The 21249-nt window shown below is 38.0% G+C and overlaps 2 protein-coding genes across 8 annotated transcripts in view; one reads left to right on the plus strand and one right to left on the minus strand.

The window, feature by feature from the left end:
* The window catches only part of SLC7A6 (solute carrier family 7 member 6), a 30234-nt gene extending 16764 nt beyond the window's left edge, over positions 1-13470 (plus strand). For all 5 annotated transcript variants that reach the window (XM_040570800.1, XM_040570799.1, XM_040570798.1 and 2 more), the window contains 5 exons: positions 8467-8570; positions 9597-9693; positions 10441-10590; positions 11322-11505; positions 12583-13470. In XM_040570800.1, the coding sequence (XP_040426734.1) occupies positions 8467-8570; positions 9597-9693; positions 10441-10590; positions 11322-11505; positions 12583-12677 (630 nt within the window). In that variant the 3' untranslated portion in view covers positions 12678-13470. The remainder of the gene's footprint in view (positions 1-8466; positions 8571-9596; positions 9694-10440; positions 10591-11321; positions 11506-12582) is intronic.
* SLC7A6OS (solute carrier family 7 member 6 opposite strand) lies at positions 1398-21231 on the minus strand. 3 transcript variants are annotated; one of them, XM_040570805.1, is made up of 7 exons: positions 21043-21231; positions 20098-20475; positions 17868-18074; positions 16914-17043; positions 16269-16391; positions 2449-2458; positions 1398-1409 (listed from the first exon to the last, which is right to left on the minus strand). In XM_040570805.1, the coding sequence occupies exons 1-5, from the start codon at positions 21199-21201 to the stop codon at positions 16270-16272; spliced, it is 996 nt and encodes a 331-aa protein (XP_040426739.1). In that variant the 5' UTR covers positions 21202-21231; the 3' UTR covers positions 1398-1409; positions 2449-2458; position 16269. The 3 variants fall into 3 exon arrangements, with proteins under 3 accessions (XP_040426739.1, XP_040426740.1, XP_040426737.1); XM_040570806.1 differs by lacking the exons at positions 1398-1409; positions 2449-2458 and having other exon boundaries at positions 14148-16391; positions 17868-18071; XM_040570803.1 differs by lacking the exons at positions 1398-1409; positions 2449-2458 and having other exon boundaries at positions 14148-16391.
* Positions 21232-21249: the final 18 nt, after the last annotated feature.

Genomic DNA, 21249 nt, shown 5'->3' on the forward strand with positions numbered 1-21249 from the left:
AAGGTGAAAGTTCAGCTGAAGATTATTACTTAACACATGACTCATTAAAAAATCCTTCTTGTTGCTGATAAGAATTTAATTGCCCAGTTTTATGAAACCAACTTTAAGCTTGATCTACTAATATGTTAGCAATTAACATGGATCTCTGGAAGGACTGTGGTAGAGTACAACACTTGATGCTGATGATCTGACATGCACATTATATATAATACACATATATATACATAGTAGACAAATACAGTAGGTATGCTCTTGGAGCGTACCTTCCAATTTAGCCTGTTCTAAAAGGGAACTTCCCCTTAGCTCTGAGATTGCTGAACAGCATGAACCATAAAGCAGTAAGTGGCAGTAACTAGGAGAGTTGCTGCACAAGTGCACTTACGGTCCAATTGAAAACACTTGTGTAATGCATCTGTAGTTTTCTAGTAAATAGAGAAGAAAAAAAAGGTAGTGATTGTAATAGTCTGAATGTGAAAACCCTCCTATAATGCAGAAATTGAAAAATCTTCATGGTAAAGAGAAGCTTCTCTGAGGGGTGGAAGAGAATTTTATCCTCAGTGGAATCCTTTGCAAGACTTCAACCACAAGACTGTGGTCAGCATCTGAATGAAGAAGAGACAAGAATTAAGCCAGCCCAAAAACTAACGTGATGGAAATGAGCTGCTTTGGTCTGCTCACATAATGCGATTTGTGATAGGGACTGCTGTAGTTTCCTTATTGATTTCTTAGAAGATGAAAATCACAATAATGAATTTTTAAGGAAACAAAGCAGTAATGTTGCTGCATCTCAGAGCCTTTTGTGTACTAAAGCAGCAGCTAAATTTAATCTCTGTCGGTGTCTATTTTGGGAAGGAGTGGCTTTCTCCTGTTCATTTCAGGCAAGTAGCTTTGAGCTGGAAAGAGGGGCTGGGGGGGGCAGCATGCCATTTCCAAGTGAGGAGAGGAAAAGTTGTAAGTAAAAGAAATATTAGCAGTAGTGTATTTTTGCACATCACCTCGCATACTGTTTTTCTTAGTGGCTGAAAGGTGAAAGATATCTCAACAAGGGCTTATGTGAAACGAAGTGCTGATGTCCTTCCTTCAGTTCAGTATTAGCTTCACTTCTTGTATAACCCCGCTGTCAGGACTAAGAAACTCAGTTTCTTAAGTGCTTTTTTGTTGAACTAGTTGAAGTAATGCAGCAACAGCTAGCTTAGAAGTTCTGTAAATGCTCTTCAGTCATTCGCTGATCATGTAAAACTCACTTCCTTTCCCATAGATTCCTTCAGTGTTTTACAGTTCTCATGGCTCTTTTACTTCTGTGTGCAAACCGTTGCAACCCTTGCTGTTAAGTTTTTATGGGTGTGAAGCAGTTACCGTGTAGCACCAACACTTTACAAAAAAAAAAAAAAATTTTTTTTCAACTTCCACTGTCCCTGAACAACTATTTTTGCACCTGAGAGTGCCCTTGTGTTTGTGAAGAGGGCAGCTGGCTCCACAAGCCAGCTTGATCTTTTTCGGTTACTTTGTCTTCCAGCAGGAAAGAGCATACTAGCTGTTAATGCATAGCTTGTTACCTGCCTCCTGTGTGTGGTCATGTCTCTTTTTTTTTTTGTCTAGTTGGTTGAAATCATTCGATGGGTAATACTTGGCAGATTACTTTTGCTCAGAAGAGCTAAAAATGCTTTGTGATGGAAGCAAGCAGTTGGTTGCCCTCCACAGCTGGCTGTCGTCTTTCCTGGAGCTGTACAGCTTTGTCTGTAGATTTGGGATAAAGATGACTGCTTCAGCAGCTTTGAATTTCATCTTACGAGTCCAGCATTGATGAATCCAATTTACCCTGGGGTACTCATATTCTAGAAGAGCCTTGCTCTGGTTAGGCATGCTCTCCCCTCCAGTGATATAAGAATGCGGGAGTCTGTGTGTCTTAGCTGTTTTATGCTTCTTTTGTATATAATTGAACAAATTATGAAACACTTCTAACTGTATTCAGCCAAAAATTCTTAAGTTACTCTTAGACCTTTGGATATTGCTTGTCATTCTTCGTTGGCCAGTCACTGGCTTCTTTCCTGAAGAGGGAAATATGCTTGTCTTTGCCTGTTGGTGTCACATCTACCTTCTCTAGCTGCACTGGCACCTCCCAGCAGGGTTCCTTTGGATGAAATGTACGTTCTGTACTTTAAAATGGACAAACTCTTTGTTAGAGACAGGCAGGTGCTTTTGGACAAGGACTGTTTAGTACAATTCATTTGCCTTCTTTTCTTGGAGCTAGCTGTAATTCACTACCAATGCAGCATCTTTGCTGCCAAGTGTGGTACAAGTTCTCTGGCTTTGGAGGTCAAGCTGGAAAGTTGAGCCAGAACTTGGAAGAGTGCTGCATAATATTTTCAATACGAGAAAGGCAAGGGACTTTGTCTGGAAAATGTTGAAACCTTATTCTACAGCTAGCTAGTAAACAAATGCACAAACAAAAAGGGCTCAGAATGGGATGAACACCAGAGTAGGTTTAGGTCAAGTATCTTCAGCACTACCATGAAGACACAAACTAAATTTCTACTGTTGGAGCTGGCAGGGGTATTCTTAACGTGGGCCATGCAGAAGAGACGTGTTTATACATCCAGTACACGTGATGTATTAATGCAATGAATAGTGATGGTTTCTGCTACCATATGATTGGATTGAGTGACCTGAAGATGGAGAGAATTCATGTTAGACTTTGCACTGCACTAGTACGCTTTTCTCCCTGTAAGAAAAGGCATTGCCAATAATACAAGGAGATCATTTTGCCTGTTTGAGTAAATCAATCAACAGAATGGCAGATGAAACAAGAACTACAGGAGACCTGAACAGTTTTCTTACACTGCTTTCTATTTTGCCTTTACAGTTTTCTGGCTCTGTTTCCAGTTGATGTCCACCCTTTCTCCAGTCTTTAATATATGTGACATTAAAACTTATTTGGTCAAACTGAACAGACGTCATACAGTAGCTTGACAAATGGGATCTGTGGCAGTGGAAGAAACTTCATGTACTCAGTGGCTTTTTTGCTTGTGCATCTCCATGATTGCCATAAATCCTACTGTCTTTGTTTCCTTTAGGAAGTAGCTCCTTAAAGGCCTGAGAAGCTTAAAGGAAAAAAAAAAAAAAAAAAGGAGAGAGAGAAAACAGGCTGTAGTTCAGACTGACAGATCTTCTTGTTATGTAGGAATGTATTTATACTTTAACTTGAGAGAAATTAATTGCACTTCCTAAATACTAGTGAGATTGCTCTCATATCATAATCTCTTTACCACTTTATATGTCCTTCAGGGTAAGAATGTTGTAGAACTGAACCTGGAAAAGCTCACTTGTGTGATAGGATCTTGAAATGAGCTATTTAAAGAGGCTCTGTGGATGACTTTTAAGCCTTCCTAATCAAAATACATCCTAATCTTGGGCGTAGCTTTGTATAAGTTTATGGCTCACATTACAGTACTTTCTCTTTGCATTTATGCATCTGATCAATACTGGTTTTCTGCTTTGCCAGCATCACTTGCAGCTCCATATGCTCTCAGTGTAGTCTGACATTTTTCATGTGCCTCTACGTGCACTTTTTATGTGCAGCAAGTGTGATGAAAGAGTTCTCATCTTGTGGTTCCTAAAATAAATGTGGGTCTTTCTAATTGTCTGGTATGCCTGAATTACTCGGTGTGAGATGTATCCTGTGTATTTTATTGTGGCAGCTCTTCATGTGGGATAATTCCTGCTGCCTTTAGTTCAACGTATTCATACAGAACTGTTGCCTGGACATTTAAAAGAGCAAAAAGTGTTCTTACAAATATTCACAAAGTACCAGCTGGTGATCATGAGATCAAACTAAGCCAGGACAAAAACAAAAATGTAGTTAAATTAGTCATTCATGTCTTGAAACAAAGCTGTAATTCAGTTTTTGATCCTTCTTCTGGGAGTAATGTAACATTTAGTTGTGGAGAAAGGAGGGCAGTTCAGCTGAGAAGTGCAAGGCTGGAAGCTCCTGACTTCTTCCGTAACTATTCCCCATTGACGGTTTGGAAATAAATCAGAATGGAGGGAAATGATTCCAGGTGCATGCATGTCTTTCTACAGTGTGCGTGTATATATGTATATCTTACATGTCCAGTGGATGGGAGGGCATAAAAGGACTTAAAATTGCAAGTGCTGTGTAAGCCACTGAATTCTTTTACTGTTTCCTAGCTATTAGAAGCAGTTGTAGTTCAAGTCTGGACTACAGGACTTGACAGACTATAGCAGAGATGACAATTTAATCTCTTAATCCTTCTTGCTCTTTAGACTTTCTCAGAAGAAACCTGAGAAGAAATCCATCCCCCTAGTGGTGGCTTTCTCCTGTTATGGTGGACTAAATGCTTCTGCTATAGCTGCCTCCAGGTAGGCTCCTCTGTCATCCTCCGCATACCCCTGCAAATGCTCCATTCTTTCCCCTGTTGCCAGCTCATTTGTTTTTATAAATGCACTTCACTGCTCCCAGAAGTAGTGGTAGTTAAAGTGGAATTGGTCAGGTGCTCAGGTCAGAGCCCAGGTCTAGATTGTTTGTGGAGGATTCGTGGTTGTACAATTACACTTTGAGCAGAAGGCAGCCACTAACTCTTCTCCCTCCCCTTTTATTTTCTCTTGGTACAGTGCACGAGGTATATGCCTGATAACTTGACTTGCTTTTTGTATTTTTCCTCTGCCCTTCTTTCTTATGCTAGATAACCCTCTGACACATGCACACTTGAATGCTTATTGTGGCCACTTTTACTTACACTTCAGTAACACTTCCTGCAAAAGAAATATTATAGCATAGCCTTGGAGAAGACATTTCTTGACATCTGTCAAAATGAGAGTTTTGGAGGATTTACTAATATGTACTCTGAAGGATAAAAGTGTGTTTTTTGTCTTAATAGTAATACAAGAACCTGGCTGATTTTTTATTTTTTACTTTGGAAGCGAGGGTGAAACCCTGTCAGAAAACACTTGCACAAAGGCTTTGGGTCAATACTTGTCATATGAAGCTAGGTAATGTCACTAGAAAGTTTAACTGAACTTCAGGTACCTTTCAACTGTTAACTTTGTTTTGCTGAAAGATCATTTTGCAGACAGGTCTACCAAGCTGAACTTAATAGATCATTCCAAATTAAAATACTCTTATGCTGTATCTTACCTAGGGTAAAGTTAAGCTCTTGAAGTTAATGCTGCACCCTTTGCTCTCTCAGGAATCCTGACTACAGCATTAGAAAGTACACCAGAAATGACAGTGTTTGGTAAAGGCTCTTACTAGGTTACTCTGTCTTTCAAAGGGCTGAGCGGTAGAGATTTAGGAAAATGAATTATTTAGTCTTTGAGCAGGATCAGTAGCGTTACACATCTTAGAGTCACAAGCCTGCATCCAGAATACATTGAATTTATAACATCTTCATCTGTACGTAATTTGTGGAAGTGATACCATGGCTTTGCCTTAACTCTTTCTGTATTTTACTGCTCATGTGACTATTTCTGTTTTTCAGGATGTGTGGAACAACATTAGCGTATCTTAGATATACGTGATAGGATGGAAATGGACGTTGAGTTAATTTCACATCTGGCATTCCACACGGGCCCATTATTAGATGTTTCAAAAGGAATTGGAAAATGGTTACAGAAAACAAACAAACCTGCCTTATGGGGAAGAAGATTCTCCAAATGACATGCTAGCTAATTTGCATCTTGCAGCAAAAGATTAAATCCTTACATTTCCCTTCTCTTCTATAACTTTGAGCTGTTAATATTACTTATCTAAATGCTTATTGTTTAAGAAACCTTACTAAACATCTTAATTCTCTAACTTCTTGTTCAGTGAGTTCTGTATCATAGCTTTGCATTTGTAAAGAAATCCTCTGAGAGTTTTAAGTTTGGTGTCTAATTTCACTTGCTGTTTGGCTTTGGAAATGAGACACTCCAGGCTTAAATCATCTTTTAAAATTTGTAACAGTTGTCTTCTAGAACTTTCATCATGTCTTCGCTTTTACTTTTTCTGGAAAAGTCATAATTCTTTCCCTGGGTCATTACAAATTGTATTCTGCTTTGGGTGATGAGTTTCCTCAGAGCTGCATTTAGATGTGATAAAGATCTTAAAGAAGCACTGTGAGTTCTGGCAAATATTCTTGGGCAGCAAAATTTTTTTATATACAATAATGTAAATTATTAGTTGCTTTTTCAGTTTTAATGGACTGAAAATGGACCATCCATGGTACATAAAACACATTTCTTATGGCATGCTCTTTTTTGCCAAATTGATATTCTGCTTAAACACAAAACAGAATTTTACATGGTTTAGTTTTTATACTTCTCTCCTATTAATTTTTATAACTAATGTGGGTGTTTGTGTATGCGCATTTTTCTCCCCACCCTGTGTTGATACTTCATTTTGCAGGAACCTTTACTAACGTGTAGAAAGAAAGAGCTTAGAAGAGGCAGTTTAGTAAGAATCAGGGTGACTAACAGAGTTGATGTGTTAACTCTGAACCTTTTAGCAAGGTTGTAAGTTTGAAGTAATTGAAGTAATTATACGCTTTTTTGCTCTGTACCTTAGCATCAGGAAATCCCATCTGCTGTTGCTCAGGCTCAACTAACTTACACAAAAGGATGCAATAAATTCTGCTTTTTAACATGGATTATGTTGTACAGCTAAGCCCAGTTGGATACTGAGCCTTATCCTGGATGATGTGCTGAACAAAGTACTTTGTCAACCCAGAACGGGAAACCAGCCAAGCTTTGTATTCTGTCACTAAAATTTTCCACGTTTTATGATTTAAAGATTGAAACTATATGCAGGGTTTTGCCTCATAAAAATCAATCACTCATTTCCTGAAAAAAGCAATTGAAATTCATGTAGGCTTTATTGAACCTACAAAAATTTCAGAAAATAGAGCATAATGCACTGCTTTTGGTGATCTTCATCCTGGAGTAGTTAAATCAAAATTTGACCACTGTTAAGGCCAGCTTTATATTCTACAAACAAGGGCCAGCTCTGAATGTTAATCCACTTTGATTGAACTTCATAGTTCATAAAAGTTATGATTAAGACTGGTAGTTAAAAGGGGAAGTCAAGGGGGAGGTGGTTCAAAATATTAGGGTATTGAAAACTGATTTAAAGATTTTGTAGTAGAAAAGACAGACCTATGGAAAGCTGAAAGAGCTTAGATGCTTTTTATGTTTGATTATCTTGAAAATGGTGAAGCAAGAGAAAGCTAAGAAAGTGATTTAGAGGAGGGTCCATAGAACATTTAGATGATTGCTAGCCGTTGAGATGAAAAATGTTTATTTTGTATACTGTAATACCCACAAAATCTTTGTAACAAAATTTTTGTAGTTTCTTTGGATACCACTTACACACAAGTAATACTTTCTGTTTCTATAAATAACAATTTTGTGCTAATGCAGACCTGATTCTTGTGCTACCATGACTGTTAGTTTACATCAGTAAAAGAAATCGTGGAAGTAACAAGTGTTAGTAGGTAGGATTGGGACAGGAAGGCTTCTGCCAGCATCCTCTGAATGCAGCACAGGCAGATTTCTGCTTAACTTGAAACTTGGAAAAGGTACAATGCTCAGACTGAGATGGGTTTGTGAATAGGTGTCAGTCTTCAGGTACTAAAACTTCTTGATTTATTTTTTTCAAACATTTTACTTGGTATTCTAAGAGTGTGTCCATTTTTTTTCTACGCAGGAAGCTGAACAGAATTGACCAGTACCTTGCAAATTATTATCCATTTGCATTTTTAAACAATTAATGGTATTCAATGACTCTTACCCCTTGCTGTGAAACATTGAGGCTCCTGACTTCTTGTTTTCAGAACTCTGTCATGGGAGGTCACGCCACAGCTGGTGTACGTGTACAGTATTGCCTAGGAACACTAGCAAATGACTGCCTGAAAAAAACGCTTCCTCTGTCAGTTGCCGTGTTGTGAGGCTAGAGCCCAGAGGCTCTGCTGGTGGAGCTAACGGGCAAAAAGGATTTGCTTAGGGAATTGGAAAAGAAGGAAAATAAAATACATTGCTAGTGTAGTGTCCATAAATGGTGGGTGTGATAGTGGCTGTGGTTATCATCTGCATTACGGCACTTCCTTTTTGGATATGTAATCATATTTTTATCCTTTAGTCTCTGTAGTCAATATTTATGAATTCAAGTGTAACATACTATGTTATACGTAATGAAATGTAATAGGATTGGTGAGAAAATTCTAAAAACACTTTGTCTTTTGTGAGAATTATTTTGTGAGCAGAAAATGTGAGTCTAGGCACTTGGGTTTAGAAGCCTGCTCTTGTTTAGAATCAATAAATAATTAGAAATGCTGTGTGCTGCTTTGTGCTGCATATCCCCACTATGTTTTAATTTTTCCATGCAAACTTACTACAAAAGTTTTGATGTCATTGTTTTGCATAAGCTTTTTTCCAGTTATTTTCATGTGTGTTTTTTTTTTTTCCTTTCATTAGACATTTGCTGACGAGGTATTTGGCATCTTCAGTTGGACAATTCCCATTGCTGTAGCCTTTTCTTGTTTCGGTGGACTTAATGCTTCAATTCTAGCATCATCAAGGTATCTTCCTGTTTAAAAATTGTTCATAAGTGTACTTAGGTGTTAGTATTATGGTCATCTGTTAGGAGAGTGGTAAAAGCACTTTTGTATCCGAACCTATAACAAATAGCCACACTAAAATAATAGATCAAAATAAACCTCCTTGTTTAAATAAACCTCACCCTAAACACTGCCTTACTTCCCCAAAACTGTCCTAGCTGTATGCAAAGTACAATTAAAGATAAAATGAACATTGTCTGTCAGGTGAGTCTTCATGCCTTCTGATTGTTTGGATTGAGTTATCGTCCATTTTAGTTGATACAATAATTATAGCAAGTTCTTGTTTTGAACTAAGTTTGAACTTAATTGTGAATCGTAAGCTTTTTTTCTCCAAGTACAAAGTTTTAAAAGCTGTTGCTATTAAGCTTCAGTCAAAAAAAAAAAATCAGAATACGGTATAGAACCTTTCCTCTGAGCATTGATTATGGACCTGACTACTGGAAATTATAAGTAGATTTATTCAGCCATGCTTCCTGTCCATTGAATGTATGCACAATGTCTCTACTGAGAACAAACATGAACATGATCTGGTGAACTAGGCAATATAGAACAAGTTACAGTTGATAACAAAATTGTAAGTACTTGTTCTTTGAGCATATGGCAGTTTCTTCTGGTTGTGGTTGAAAACTTGAAACTGTTGAAAACTGTCATTGAAAGCTGCAATGTTTTCAGTGCTAGCTTTTAGATTTTTTTTTATAATGATAGAAATGTATTTCAGTTGCTGTAGAAGTTTTCTATTTTGCCCATAGGACTGTTTTCTAAAGAATAGTTGTTAACAGTATGTTTCTAAAAGCTTATATATCTTTTAAATGGTTGTAGTAAAGTATATCTTTACAAAGTCTCGAATCCATGTTCTAGTTTAAAGGATCAAAATTCAGTGATATAAACAGTTATTCTGACAAGTAGTGTTTTTTTTATTTTTTTTTTTTTAATGAATTCTCTCTTACCTGTGGCCTCAATGTCTGATTTGCAATTTGTTTTTTTCAGGCTATTTTTTGTAGGATCTCGAGAAGGTCACCTTCCTGATCTGTTGTCTATGATCCACATAGAGAGGTTCACACCTGTGCCAGCACTGCTTTTCAATGTAAGTTATTTTTGCTTTTCTTTTAGGCTGTCCAGATGTGACTATATGAATTATTTAAAGGAAAACTTTAAAGAGGCTGGAAGGAGGTAGTAGAGGAAATTCTGTTTAAAACATAGGAACAGTCTCCAAAGAGTTTCGTTGGCTGAATTCATGAAAACCCAACTGTGAAAACAACCTGCTACACTCCTAACGATAAAGAAAGTTGAAACTGAATTAAGATGATTGAATTATTCTATTGGGCTACTGTTGTATAAGATCTGTTAGCAGACTTCTGTTTCCTCTGAGCTAAATACAGACTAAAACAATTCATAAAATCTGTATATGGCTTCTGTATGCTAAATAAAATGAGTATGGTGGCACTATGAATAGTAAAAATCCAGCTATTATATAAGCTTACATACTGATACAAACCCCTAATGGATGTTGAAGAATTGTTAAAGACCTAAGTAAGACATAATTTCCTTTAGTTATTGCCAAATTGTAAGAAGCATTATGCTTGTACTACTGTCTCCATGGGAAGTATCAGTAAATCTCTACAGTGGAAATAATTGTTTAGTTGATAACATGAGAGAGAACTTCAGATTTACTATTATCAGGGTGAGTTCTGAGAGAGTGAATTTTGAGATTGGCATAACTTTTTGCCTAACACCAAGGAGTGAAAGATGGTGTCACTGTAATGAAAAAAGCCACATAAACAGTAAATTTCAAAATTCTGTTGTTCATCTCAGTCATGTTCTTTTCTGACAGTGTGCTATGACCCTTATTTACCTGGCTGTGGAAGATGTCTTCAAGCTTATTAATTACTTCAGTTTCAGTTACTGGTTTTTTGTTGGTCTGTCTATTGCTGGCCAATTATATCTACGCTGGAAGGAACCAGACCGACCCAGACCTCTTAAGGTAAAATTTACTTAATACAGAATTCTTTAAAATCCTTCTTCCCTACAATTAAAAAGAAAAAAGTACTATCTGAAATCTGGACCATGCATGCTATTCCTGAAGCTTACAAATTGATAAGGACATAAAACATGGCTTCCATTCCATGGTGTCCCATGAAAGCTAGTTTGTGTACTAGATGAGAAGAAGTAAGTACTGTAATAGCATATTCCTTTTTTTTTTTTTTAAAATGTGAGTTTAGTCAGCTCTCTGTCAACTAGAGAGCTCAATAGGTTAACATAGTAGCAAACCTTTTTTTTTTTTTTTAGAAATCTGAAGTTAGGAATGCTTAAGTTAATTCTATTACAGTAGACCACATTTAGCTCTGATGGTGTTTCAGTTCAGTATCTGATCCTCTTATCGCTTTCTCTGACTTTAAGTGGATAAGCTTTGTGAAAATGTCATTCGTGTTTCCTGAGATTAATTGGATTTGTCTAAAAACACTTCATTCTGCTACAGTTTCTTTCAACACAGCAGACCTACCAAATTTCAATGGTCTTGTAATTTTTAGTAGCAGTTCTACTGAAGAATAATTCTACTATTCTTACAGATCTAAATAGCCAGATGCATAAGAAAAAGAGCAGATAATTTCACAAATTGGGGTTCAGAGAGAAGAGACTGTAATTCTCACCAGAATATATGCAATTGTAGAAAACTAGTATCTCAGTAACGTTCTGTTCTTTTTCTTTCTCCAGCTGAGTGTGGCTTTCCCGATAATATTCTGTATATGTTCAGTATTTCTGGTGGTAGTGCCACTCTATAGCGACACCATAAATTCATTGATTGGAATTGCCATCGCTTTATCTGGAATTCCAGTCTTTTTCTTGGGAGTCTATTTACCTGCATCAAGAAGACCTCAATTTATCACCAAGATTTTAGGTAAGTCTGTCTGAAGATGTAGATGTTGTTTAAAAAAAAAGCTGAAAATAAAATGATTCTGGTTTTTGGTGGAAAGGGTTGTGGTGGACTGAGCACTGCAGCAGCAGCTAAGCACCCACAGAGCCGCTTGCTCGCTCCCTACCTCTCCACCCCCAGCAAGATGGGGGAAAGGATAGGAAGAACAAAAGTGAGAAAACTAACTGGTTGTCACCAACACTATTTAGCCACGCATCCAAAGCACTTGCACCATATGGGCTGCTGTGAAGACTATTAACTGTATCCCAGGAAGACCCAGTGGAAGGACATACTGATTTTATATATGCCTATGCACCCGATTTTTATTCACTATATATTTAAAATACTACTTGCTTTCTACAGATTTCGTCCTAATTTTTTCTACATTTCTCTCTAAACTAGCAGATGAAAAGTCTTTTTCTTAACCAAGGTTGATCTTTGTAAAAGGGTCAGGCATTCTTGGCAATGCAAGTGAGCTGTCTTACTGTACTGAATCAGCTGTTTGAATTTAGATCTTATGTCAGTCACAGGTTGAATTTTCCTTCCATTGAGTGTCTGCAGTTAAATTATACATTTCTCTCCAGCAGTGCACTGTTGTCATCATTGCTGAGAAAACCCTGTCAAGGGACGTGGAAACGAAGATTTATAGCATAATCTTAGAATGCAACAGGATGTGGTGCTGCAGCAGTTAGTGAATATATAAATACACAGTAATATTGTCACTACTGTGTGCTATGTCAAGTTCTTGTGGTTTTATTTTTTTATTCTACCGATTTTACACTCTTAGTTACGGAGAAAAATGATTCTACTTCAGTTATTTGGCAGAATGTTTGGGAGGAAAAACACCCTAGGCAAGAGATCAACAAAATCGCCAGAACAGCTTTAAACATTGTTTAAAAATACTGAGTGGAAAATATTTTCTGTGTTAATTTTTCTGGTTAGTGTTTCCCGTAATAGAAGTGAGCCAGCAGTCTTGACAATTAACTTTTGTTAGTCAGATATATTTTGTGTAAGTTGAGGGAGGTGGTTATTCTTCTGATTTATCTTTGATTTCCTATACAGGTACAGTCACGCGAAACATGCAGCTGCTCTGTTGCTGTGTTTTAACAGAGATGGACACAACTGAAGAAAAGAAACTAGAAATCAAATCTAACTAAAATCTCAAAGCCATAACAAGAACAGGAGGGAGGCTAAAGCAATTACAACAAGAAAGGGAAGAAAATGGAACTGGAGAAAATGTGAAAACCGTTTCCAGTGGTCTTTCAGAAATACTGAAAGTGTACTTACTTGCAATTGGATTCCTGCATAGATCTTGTCCTCATGTCGTCGTCGTCGTCATCCTCAACTGTGGCATATTTTCAGGGCCTGTTTTCAATAGATAATTATTACCTGCTCATTTCAAGCATACAAGCTATATGTCAATACTGTTCATTCTGAATTTTCTTCAGAATTGGTAGTAAAATGGTAAGAGCTAATGGATCAAATCAGCTGTCTGCAGAACCAGCCAGTAATGCATTTTTAAGTTAAGCTGAAAACCACTTTGAGTCAAAAGACTGAAGGCCATTTCCAACTTAATTCTGATGGTTGTTTGCATGAAATGATTTGCTGTGCTATCTCAGTTCTTATCCCAGAAGACAACTGGTCACAACAACCCACATAATTTGTCATTAGTAGCAGAAAAATCAATAAAGTTATGCTACATTATTTAAAGACTTTCTCCCTTGAAGAGGAACGTATTATTTCTATATGCTTCATGGAAATGTGGTATGGGTCTCTGGCAAGGATTTAATCAACAAAACACCTTTCACAACATACAGGTTTCCTGGCACTGAAGATTTGATTTAGGATTTAATGATTATGCGCTAATTCTTTCCTGCTGTCTCATTAGTGCTTGGTCATCTTCTGACAGGTTACATGAAGTTTCAAAAATTAAAATGTTCAGTCTGAAGCTTGTAAGCATTTGTTTGTCAACTGTTTCAGTGAACACACAGCAGTATTTCTTCAACAGGCAGCTTTCCGTTCTGAATTTGTTTTTTTACTAGAAAACGACATCCATAAACTCATAGAACAAACCACTTTTTCTTCTTCAGCAGAAGTAATGATCCATGGCAGCACTTCTATCCTGAAAGCTAAGTAGCAGGGAGAAAAAATAAGAATAAAACCAGGAATAAATAGTAGTGCCATATGGACTGATGCTAATTAGTAGTATTTGTAATTCCAAAGCTGTAATGCTAACAGCTGGATGCTTTGATACTGAATTTTAGTGTAGCAAGAGGTAACTTGAAGCCAGCCTCTTTGGCCAACAAAGCAAGAAAATACTCAGCTTCAAAAACATTCCTTGGATTTTTAACTTAATTCAGAACGTTGATCTCAGCCGAGCTTAGTTTAACGTAGGGCATTTAGTAAATGTGTGCATTTAAGGTGAACTAAATCTCATAATCACAAGATTATGGCTGAATCCATGCATGCTTTAAGTGCTGCATGTTTGCATCATTCACTTGAATAACAGAATATTTGAAATCTTGTACTGACTTCTTGACCAGGGTTATCTTGAACAAAAATCTGCAGATAATTGCAAGTTGCAGAAGATGTTAAAAACTGACACAAAATGGAGTCTTGAGCTACGCTCATGAAGCAGTGTTGGAATTTAATTGTTAAATGTGAGCTGAGGATTTGTGCACAGTTGGAACATAAACATGTAAGGACTTCTTGCTATTTAATATTAGCATTCAGCTATTCTACTGCAGCTTCTTAGCCTTGCATATAATTAGAGTTAATTCACAGTAACTAAGTTGAGACATCTGTCCAGGGGGCAGCATAGCTTTAACAGGCTAGGGTTGGGGCATAGGTTAATAGTCATTTCTTCCTGACAAGAAAAAAAAAAACACTTGCCTCCATTACCTTGAAATCACCATCCAGAATTAATTGACCTTAAAGTTCCTGCTGCAACCTACAGCTCATGACTGATGTTAATCCAACATGCTATTAGCCATTTATTACAGACTTAAGTAGGAGGGTGCTGAAATAGTTTCAGTGCCTCAATGGGTAACTGTCAGGTCTGGGGGATCCTTCTTGCAGAAGTGACTCACAATACTGGAGGAGAGATTCAGTAGTGTAAGAGTCCTCAAATATTTAAAGATCAGCCAGATGGACAAGTTACATTTTTATACACTCTGCATGTAAAATTACAAAGGTGATGGTACCAGGTTATCAGCTGACATCTGCAGTATAGCAAAAGCAAAGTATCTAACAAAGGAAACAAGCTGTACCTTTCCAGTGACTTAAACCAGACAAAAAGAGACTAGCATTCAGTTCCCCGCTTTCTTCTGGACTTGAAGGAAGTTTAACTACGCCTGGAAGCAGTGTAAGATAGTAAGAACTCTTGCAGGCTTTAATTCTTCACACATCAACAAGGAATGACAATACCTGCATTTTCAATAATTGTTACACAACAGAACATGGCACTCAGTACAGTTTTGGTAGGCTTTGGTAGTTGCTGTGGCTTAGCTTTCGCTTGTTCTGTGTATTAAAATTCAGAAGCCAGACAATTTACTTGTCTCCAAAGAAGGGATGGTGGGAGGCTTTCCCTCTCCAAAGGCACTAAGACAATGTAATGCTGAAAAAAAGGGCAAACACAATTCCTATAACTTCTTGCTAGAAGCAAAGATAATGGAGTAAGATAGAGGTTTTGTCAATCATCTAATTTAAGTAGATGTATGCTTAAGGTAAGAAATAGTCTCAGATTTATTACAGAGCAGGAGCAGGTATGCTAAGAAGTCAACATAAAAATTCAGCTATCCAGACTAAAAAAAATCTGCAGTCTGTTTCTCTGACAAAGGTAAAAACCAAAAGCTTGAGAGGTGTTGATTCTGCTAGGCAACATTACAACATCGGTCAGTATAAGGAGTCAAAAAACAGCTTACAGAAAATAAGACCTGTGCAAAGTTAAAGAAAGATCAACCCGTTCCAATGCTAATATTGCTTCAGCTGAACCAACTTCCCTGATCTTTAAATGCGTGAAGAAAACTTAGTCAAAGATTCTTTATTTTACAATCCAAATGCACATATATTTTTCTACTCTGGTTACTGGAATTTTTTTGAGAGATCCAGCAATAAAATGGACAGTCAAAGGCATTTTGCATGCTCAAGTAAATAAGGTTACTTGAAATGTAGGAACAAGTACAGTAGAAAGCACTAGGAGAGAGTGCCTTTTCTGGCACCCCTACGTGCCCTCATGGCAGATCTGTTCATATCCTCATGATTAGTCATGACAGGAAGGCTTCCTTCCTGTCACAACCCAAGCATCGCAGCATTGGTGGAACAATCTATTTTAAATCATGTAGTATCTTCTGCTTGGAAAGAAAGTTTGTATTATCAAATGTCCATATTTATACCCACTTATTTAATATCTACCAGCTGACGTTGACTGAACATTGGTGACAGCTCAGATAGTTAAAAAAAAAAGCTTTTAGAATCTAATAGTCATACCTAGACAGCAAGCATCAGGGTGAACCATGCCAGTCAGCAGTTGTTTCAAGATGTTACCTTAAAGCCACCCACACAAAAATTTAGCTCATCTACGTAAAGACTGGTTTCCTACTGTCCCAATGAGCACAACTTCTAGCAGAAAGCGCTTTCCCAGGTGTTTTTTTTTCCCTTCAAAATGTTTATGAATAGCCATCAGCAACTGTCTGGATTTTCAGTCCTACTGTAACAGTTCTGAGCCTTTTTTTGGAAGATGAAATGCAATTAGTCAGAATCCACATCCTGGATCTCATCGTATCCAAATTCCTGTAGGACTTCCTGACGGTATTTGCTCCATGTTCTTCGTCTGTAACATTGGTCCTCATCACTGGAGCTGTCTTCAGACTCTAAAGAAAAGTGCATCAACACATTTATGTTATTTCTTGGTTTCAGTTCGACGATTAGGTTTATCAGGCTAATGGAACTTCTTGAGTAATACAGAAGTTGTTCAAACTTTGTATTAATGTGCATTAGGTGAGATTTGAAATCTACTTGTGTGTTGCAATGGGGAGTTAAGAAAGCAGAGACCATTCCGCAAGCATGTGGAACCAAGTCATCTGCTCCTTCTCAAAATAAGCAATCCTTTGCAATTGCAGCAGCCTGAAGTGGACTTCTTAATTCTGACTGCAAAAACACCAAGATCCGTTGTAGTTCCAAGAAAGATAAATCTCTGTTTATAAAAAAAAGAGCCTGCAAAAACCTCTGATCTTAAATCCTGTGCAGCCAGAAAAGTAAAATTTGTATGTTTTAAAGCCAGGTACTATCTTACATGTTAGCTCTGCAAAACACAATGGAACAATTTAACTGTTCACCTCAGCTCCCCCTACAGTCTTCCTTCAGTATCCAAATAATATTTAAGACAGGCATACCTTTTTCTCCATCATCATCTTCCTCTGCTAAGAATTCATCTTCATCAGGATAATCATTACGCCAGTTATTTTCATCGTTTTCATCATCTTCGTCTTCATATATTTCCCCTGGAACATGATCATCATCTACCTGCACATCAACACAGAACACAACATTCATTATTAGTACAGCTACTTTGAAGTGAGCAGTTTTTCATCTACCTCTACAACAATTATAAAGAGCCAGGAGATACTTATCTATTGCAAGCAATTATTCAACAGTTGCACAAAGCACACTAGAAAAATGTGTTGCAGTGGCAATCTGCTTTAGGTGAAAAGTCAGTTAAGTCATGCATTTCAGTGTTCTGTTTCAGCATTTAAATGCTAAACTTAATGTCTAAGTTATTCCTGCTCACTTCAACAGTTCTTTAATAGGTCAAGAAAAAGCAGCTGCAGGTTCCTGATATGCAAGTCTGATTACAGTATCCATGAATTGAAAAAATAAAGCTTATATTTAACTAATTAACTCCAGTCATTGAAGGACATTTCTTTATCACAAGAAAATAGCTTGTATTAAGATTATAAAGTCAGGTCCTCAAAAATTGAAAACGTCTTCCCTTGCTCCTTTTCCCAGCCAAATGTATCTCCAACTACACACCAATTACTGCCTCCTACTTACAAATGAGATGTGAATTACTTAAGTTTGTTTCCATGTCAAAATTTGTCGCTTTGAATCCTGCTGAATTCTTCTTAGTACCCTTCAGTTTTCATTGTCATATTATAATTTGCTTGTCAACAGTAACGTGAATGAGCACAGAAGTGGCAATTACAGAAACCCTACCACAGAAGTCACTGAGCATAAGCGTAGCATCTCAAACTATCTTTGTTGACACAGCAACTTTTTGTCGTAGGACTCTTAAGTACATGTATTCACAGCCTTTCTACTTAAGAAGGGTCTGTTTTTCACACCCTTACCAGTTCATATTCTTCTTTATAAGGCTGTACAGAGAGGATATTATGGATCCAGACAGGAACTGATGTTTCCATGCAGTAGATGTCATAAACGTACTCATCTTCTTTCTCACGGTGTTCCACTTTTTTATCATCTTCAGAAACAGTTAAACGCTCACGGATCATCTCTACTGCATTGCAAAGAATCACATCTGGATCACCACTTTTCTGCTGGAAGAAAAGCAGATTTCCCCTGAAGCCAAACACAAAATCTTAATTATAGCCAAAATTACTATTATTATTTTTAAATATATTTTTCTTTTGTGTGTGTAACAGTAGCCAACAGCTAGCTAAGGATGACATTCTGAAATCTTATACCGAAACATTTTCCCATTGGAACACTGATATTTGGAACATTAGCAATTTAAAACAGAAGGACCCCGAAGAAATTTCCAATTACTGTAGTACTGTGCAGCTATGCCTCATTTCAGGTAACAGGAAAAATGGGGACAAGTTCATCAGAAACTACTGAAGTAACATGAATAATCCTGTACAACTGTTAATCCGCTTCTGAAGATGTGTGGGTTGAAAAGACATGTTTTAGGATAGCCTGTGCTTTGTAGAGCATTACGCTTGCAACACTGCAGGAAAGGTGTGCATACAGCAGCACTGACACAATGCAAGTCCATGGAAGAAATAATGAAGATGTGACAAATCAACAGGAAAAGACTGACAGGCCCTTCAGATACGCCTTTTATTTCCTTTATCTCCTCATTAAAACAGAAGAAATTTATTCATGTCTTCTTCTTCCTAACAAATCATTTGCATTATCTTTGCTTTAGCGACCTGTGTTTGAAAGTCTACGCAGGCTAATTTTTGCTGCCATTTTTTCTCTGTTAGAGCTTTTTCAGAATATTTTTTGCCAAACCACAGTGGTATCCCCTGAACTAAAGTATTTCTGAGGAGGAGCTACAGACCGACCTTTCATTCACTTCCAAATACTTACAGAATCAAAGAGAAAGCTTTTCTTCTTCCTTTCAACACTTACTGCTAGCTCTAAAAGAGTAAGAGCAAAGCTCTGATGCTACTCAATTTTGTGTGTGGTTTTCTGAACAGCAGAGTGATAGATAACAGTTCAACTAACAAATCTCAAGTGTCTATTTGAACTACTTACTCTGGCTTTATAAAAAGCAAGAATTCATACAGAAGTTTGACAGCAAAGCTCTAAAATGATCTACAAGAAATGCTAAAGGATAATAACTGGTTCTGCACTGGGTCACCAGAATATTTTCTGCTTTAAAACAAAGCATTTGTGTTTTTCTCAGAGCTGTGATGGGCTGCATAAGTCAAGCAACCATCCTTCACTTACATACAGTGAAACAACTACTAAAGAATGCACACACAGCCCTTTTATCTCCTTTTCTGTATAGTTATGAGTTTTTTAAATACAAAATCTTCTTAGTATTCTGTATGCAGGGAAACCTTACATAGAAGGCAGAGCTTCTGCATACTTGAAGCCATTGTAGATATTGAGCTAGATATTCCTCCAATCAAAGACATACTTAACTCATGATACTGATGAAAATGGGCTAACAAGCCTGTCAAAGACCTGGAATGCTGCTAGAAACAACATATACTAAAACATATTATACTATTTGTTATTATATTATTTATATTATATTATTATTATTTGATATTATATTATACTATTTGTATTTGTTGTTATACTATATAACAACATATACTAAAAAAAAAAAAGTATATTGGAATTACAAGAAGGGGATACTAATCACAAGAAGGGGACACTCAAAGCTATTTTTTCCTTTGGTGAATCTTGCCTACAAGTGACATTCCTAGGCATCTGGGTGGATGAGAAGACATTGAATTAGTGTTCTTTCTTTTCTAGCAAGTACAGAAGAATAAATAAAAAAAACCACTCATCAATCTACTTAACAGATGAATATGAGCATTAATGCATCTGAACAGGGTGCAGAAAAAACAGTATTACAAGTCTTTCCTGTAGAGGCCAACTCCATACGGCTTTTTCAACATTACTGCACGTCAGGGTCCTCACAGAAGTTGTTTCTTGTACAATGTATTAACTATTCCAACTTACAAATACCTAGTTAAAGCTCCTGTTAAACACTGGAATACTTACGATGCAAAAAAACTTCCACAGCTGTCAGTTTACCCACATGTACCAGTCAACAGTGACATAAAAGTACTCCAAGTACACTTAAGCTTATCTGCTGACCTGTGGGTTTGCTGCAGTTGCACTGGGGTCTTCTATCACCTCGTCTTCTTGTACAATATCAAACAGCTGGAATTTCCCACCACAGTCTGAACTCTCATCAACAGCACTCGTTTCCTTTTGCGAAGCATCTTCTGTTGCTTCAGAGTCTGATCTGTCACCGTCAGTCGACGCCTTACCATCTGCGGCAGGTGCATTGGCTCCGCTAGCATTGGGTCGATGGCTGGCTATTACACGGTAACGATTTTCCTTCCTCTTCGCTTCCTTGGAAGAACGGAGCTCCTGAACGATCCGCTGAGTGCTTCCTAAGGAGGGCCGCAGACTTTGCACTGCTCTGTCTCGAGTGATAACTTCTTGAACATACTTCTGAACCGGCTCGTTCTGGGTAGAGGAACAAGGAGGAGGAATAGAAACAATGACATGGTCAACACAGTAAGGCATACCCCTCGTGCCCCTCACTGGAGGCGATCAGCGACTATTGCTGGCACATCCTAATTGAGAACTGCAGTGCTAGTGTTCGTAACAACATTCAAGTCACTCCTATTGCTTCAAGTAATGAAACTGCCATCCTGTTCTCCAGATACAGGAAGAAGGTACAAAATATTTGCAAACTGTAAGGCTGTTCTTATATTATTTAAGGATACATATACTTTATGGTATAGAAGAACTCTTCAAACAAAAACACCTGCCTCAAAAAGACTGACGGTCCTAACTTCAAACCACAACATCCTTTACACCCTCACCTGTGAAAAACAGCTCCAAGAAAAAAACAGCAAAAGGCCGTGGGTCGCTAATGTTGCGTAGCTGAGCCCCAGCACACCGAGCTGACAGACCCCTGCCCTGAGGCACGACCCCAGCCCTCCCACACCGAAGGCAGGCGCAGCTCCTCGCAGCAGCCGTCCCACTAAGGGAGCCCGCCAGAGTCCCTTGCATCAGCTGCGCCTCTACCTTAGAGGAGACGGTGGCCACCAGCTTGAAGAGGCTCTTCTCCACCTCTGGGGCCCCGCCGGGCTCGGTGCGGGGCCGCTTGCAGGCGAGCAGCAGCGCCCCGGCCGGCTCGGGACCGCCGCGCTTCCTCTGGACGCGCAGCACAGCCGCCGCCTCCATGGTGCCGCGCGGGGCAGGCCGGGAAGAGGGCGGCCGCTGCCCGCAGGC

This window comes from Cygnus olor, chromosome 12 (genome assembly GCF_009769625.2).
Source record: "Cygnus olor isolate bCygOlo1 chromosome 12, bCygOlo1.pri.v2, whole genome shotgun sequence".
NCBI lineage: Eukaryota > Metazoa > Chordata > Aves > Anseriformes > Anatidae > Cygnus > Cygnus olor.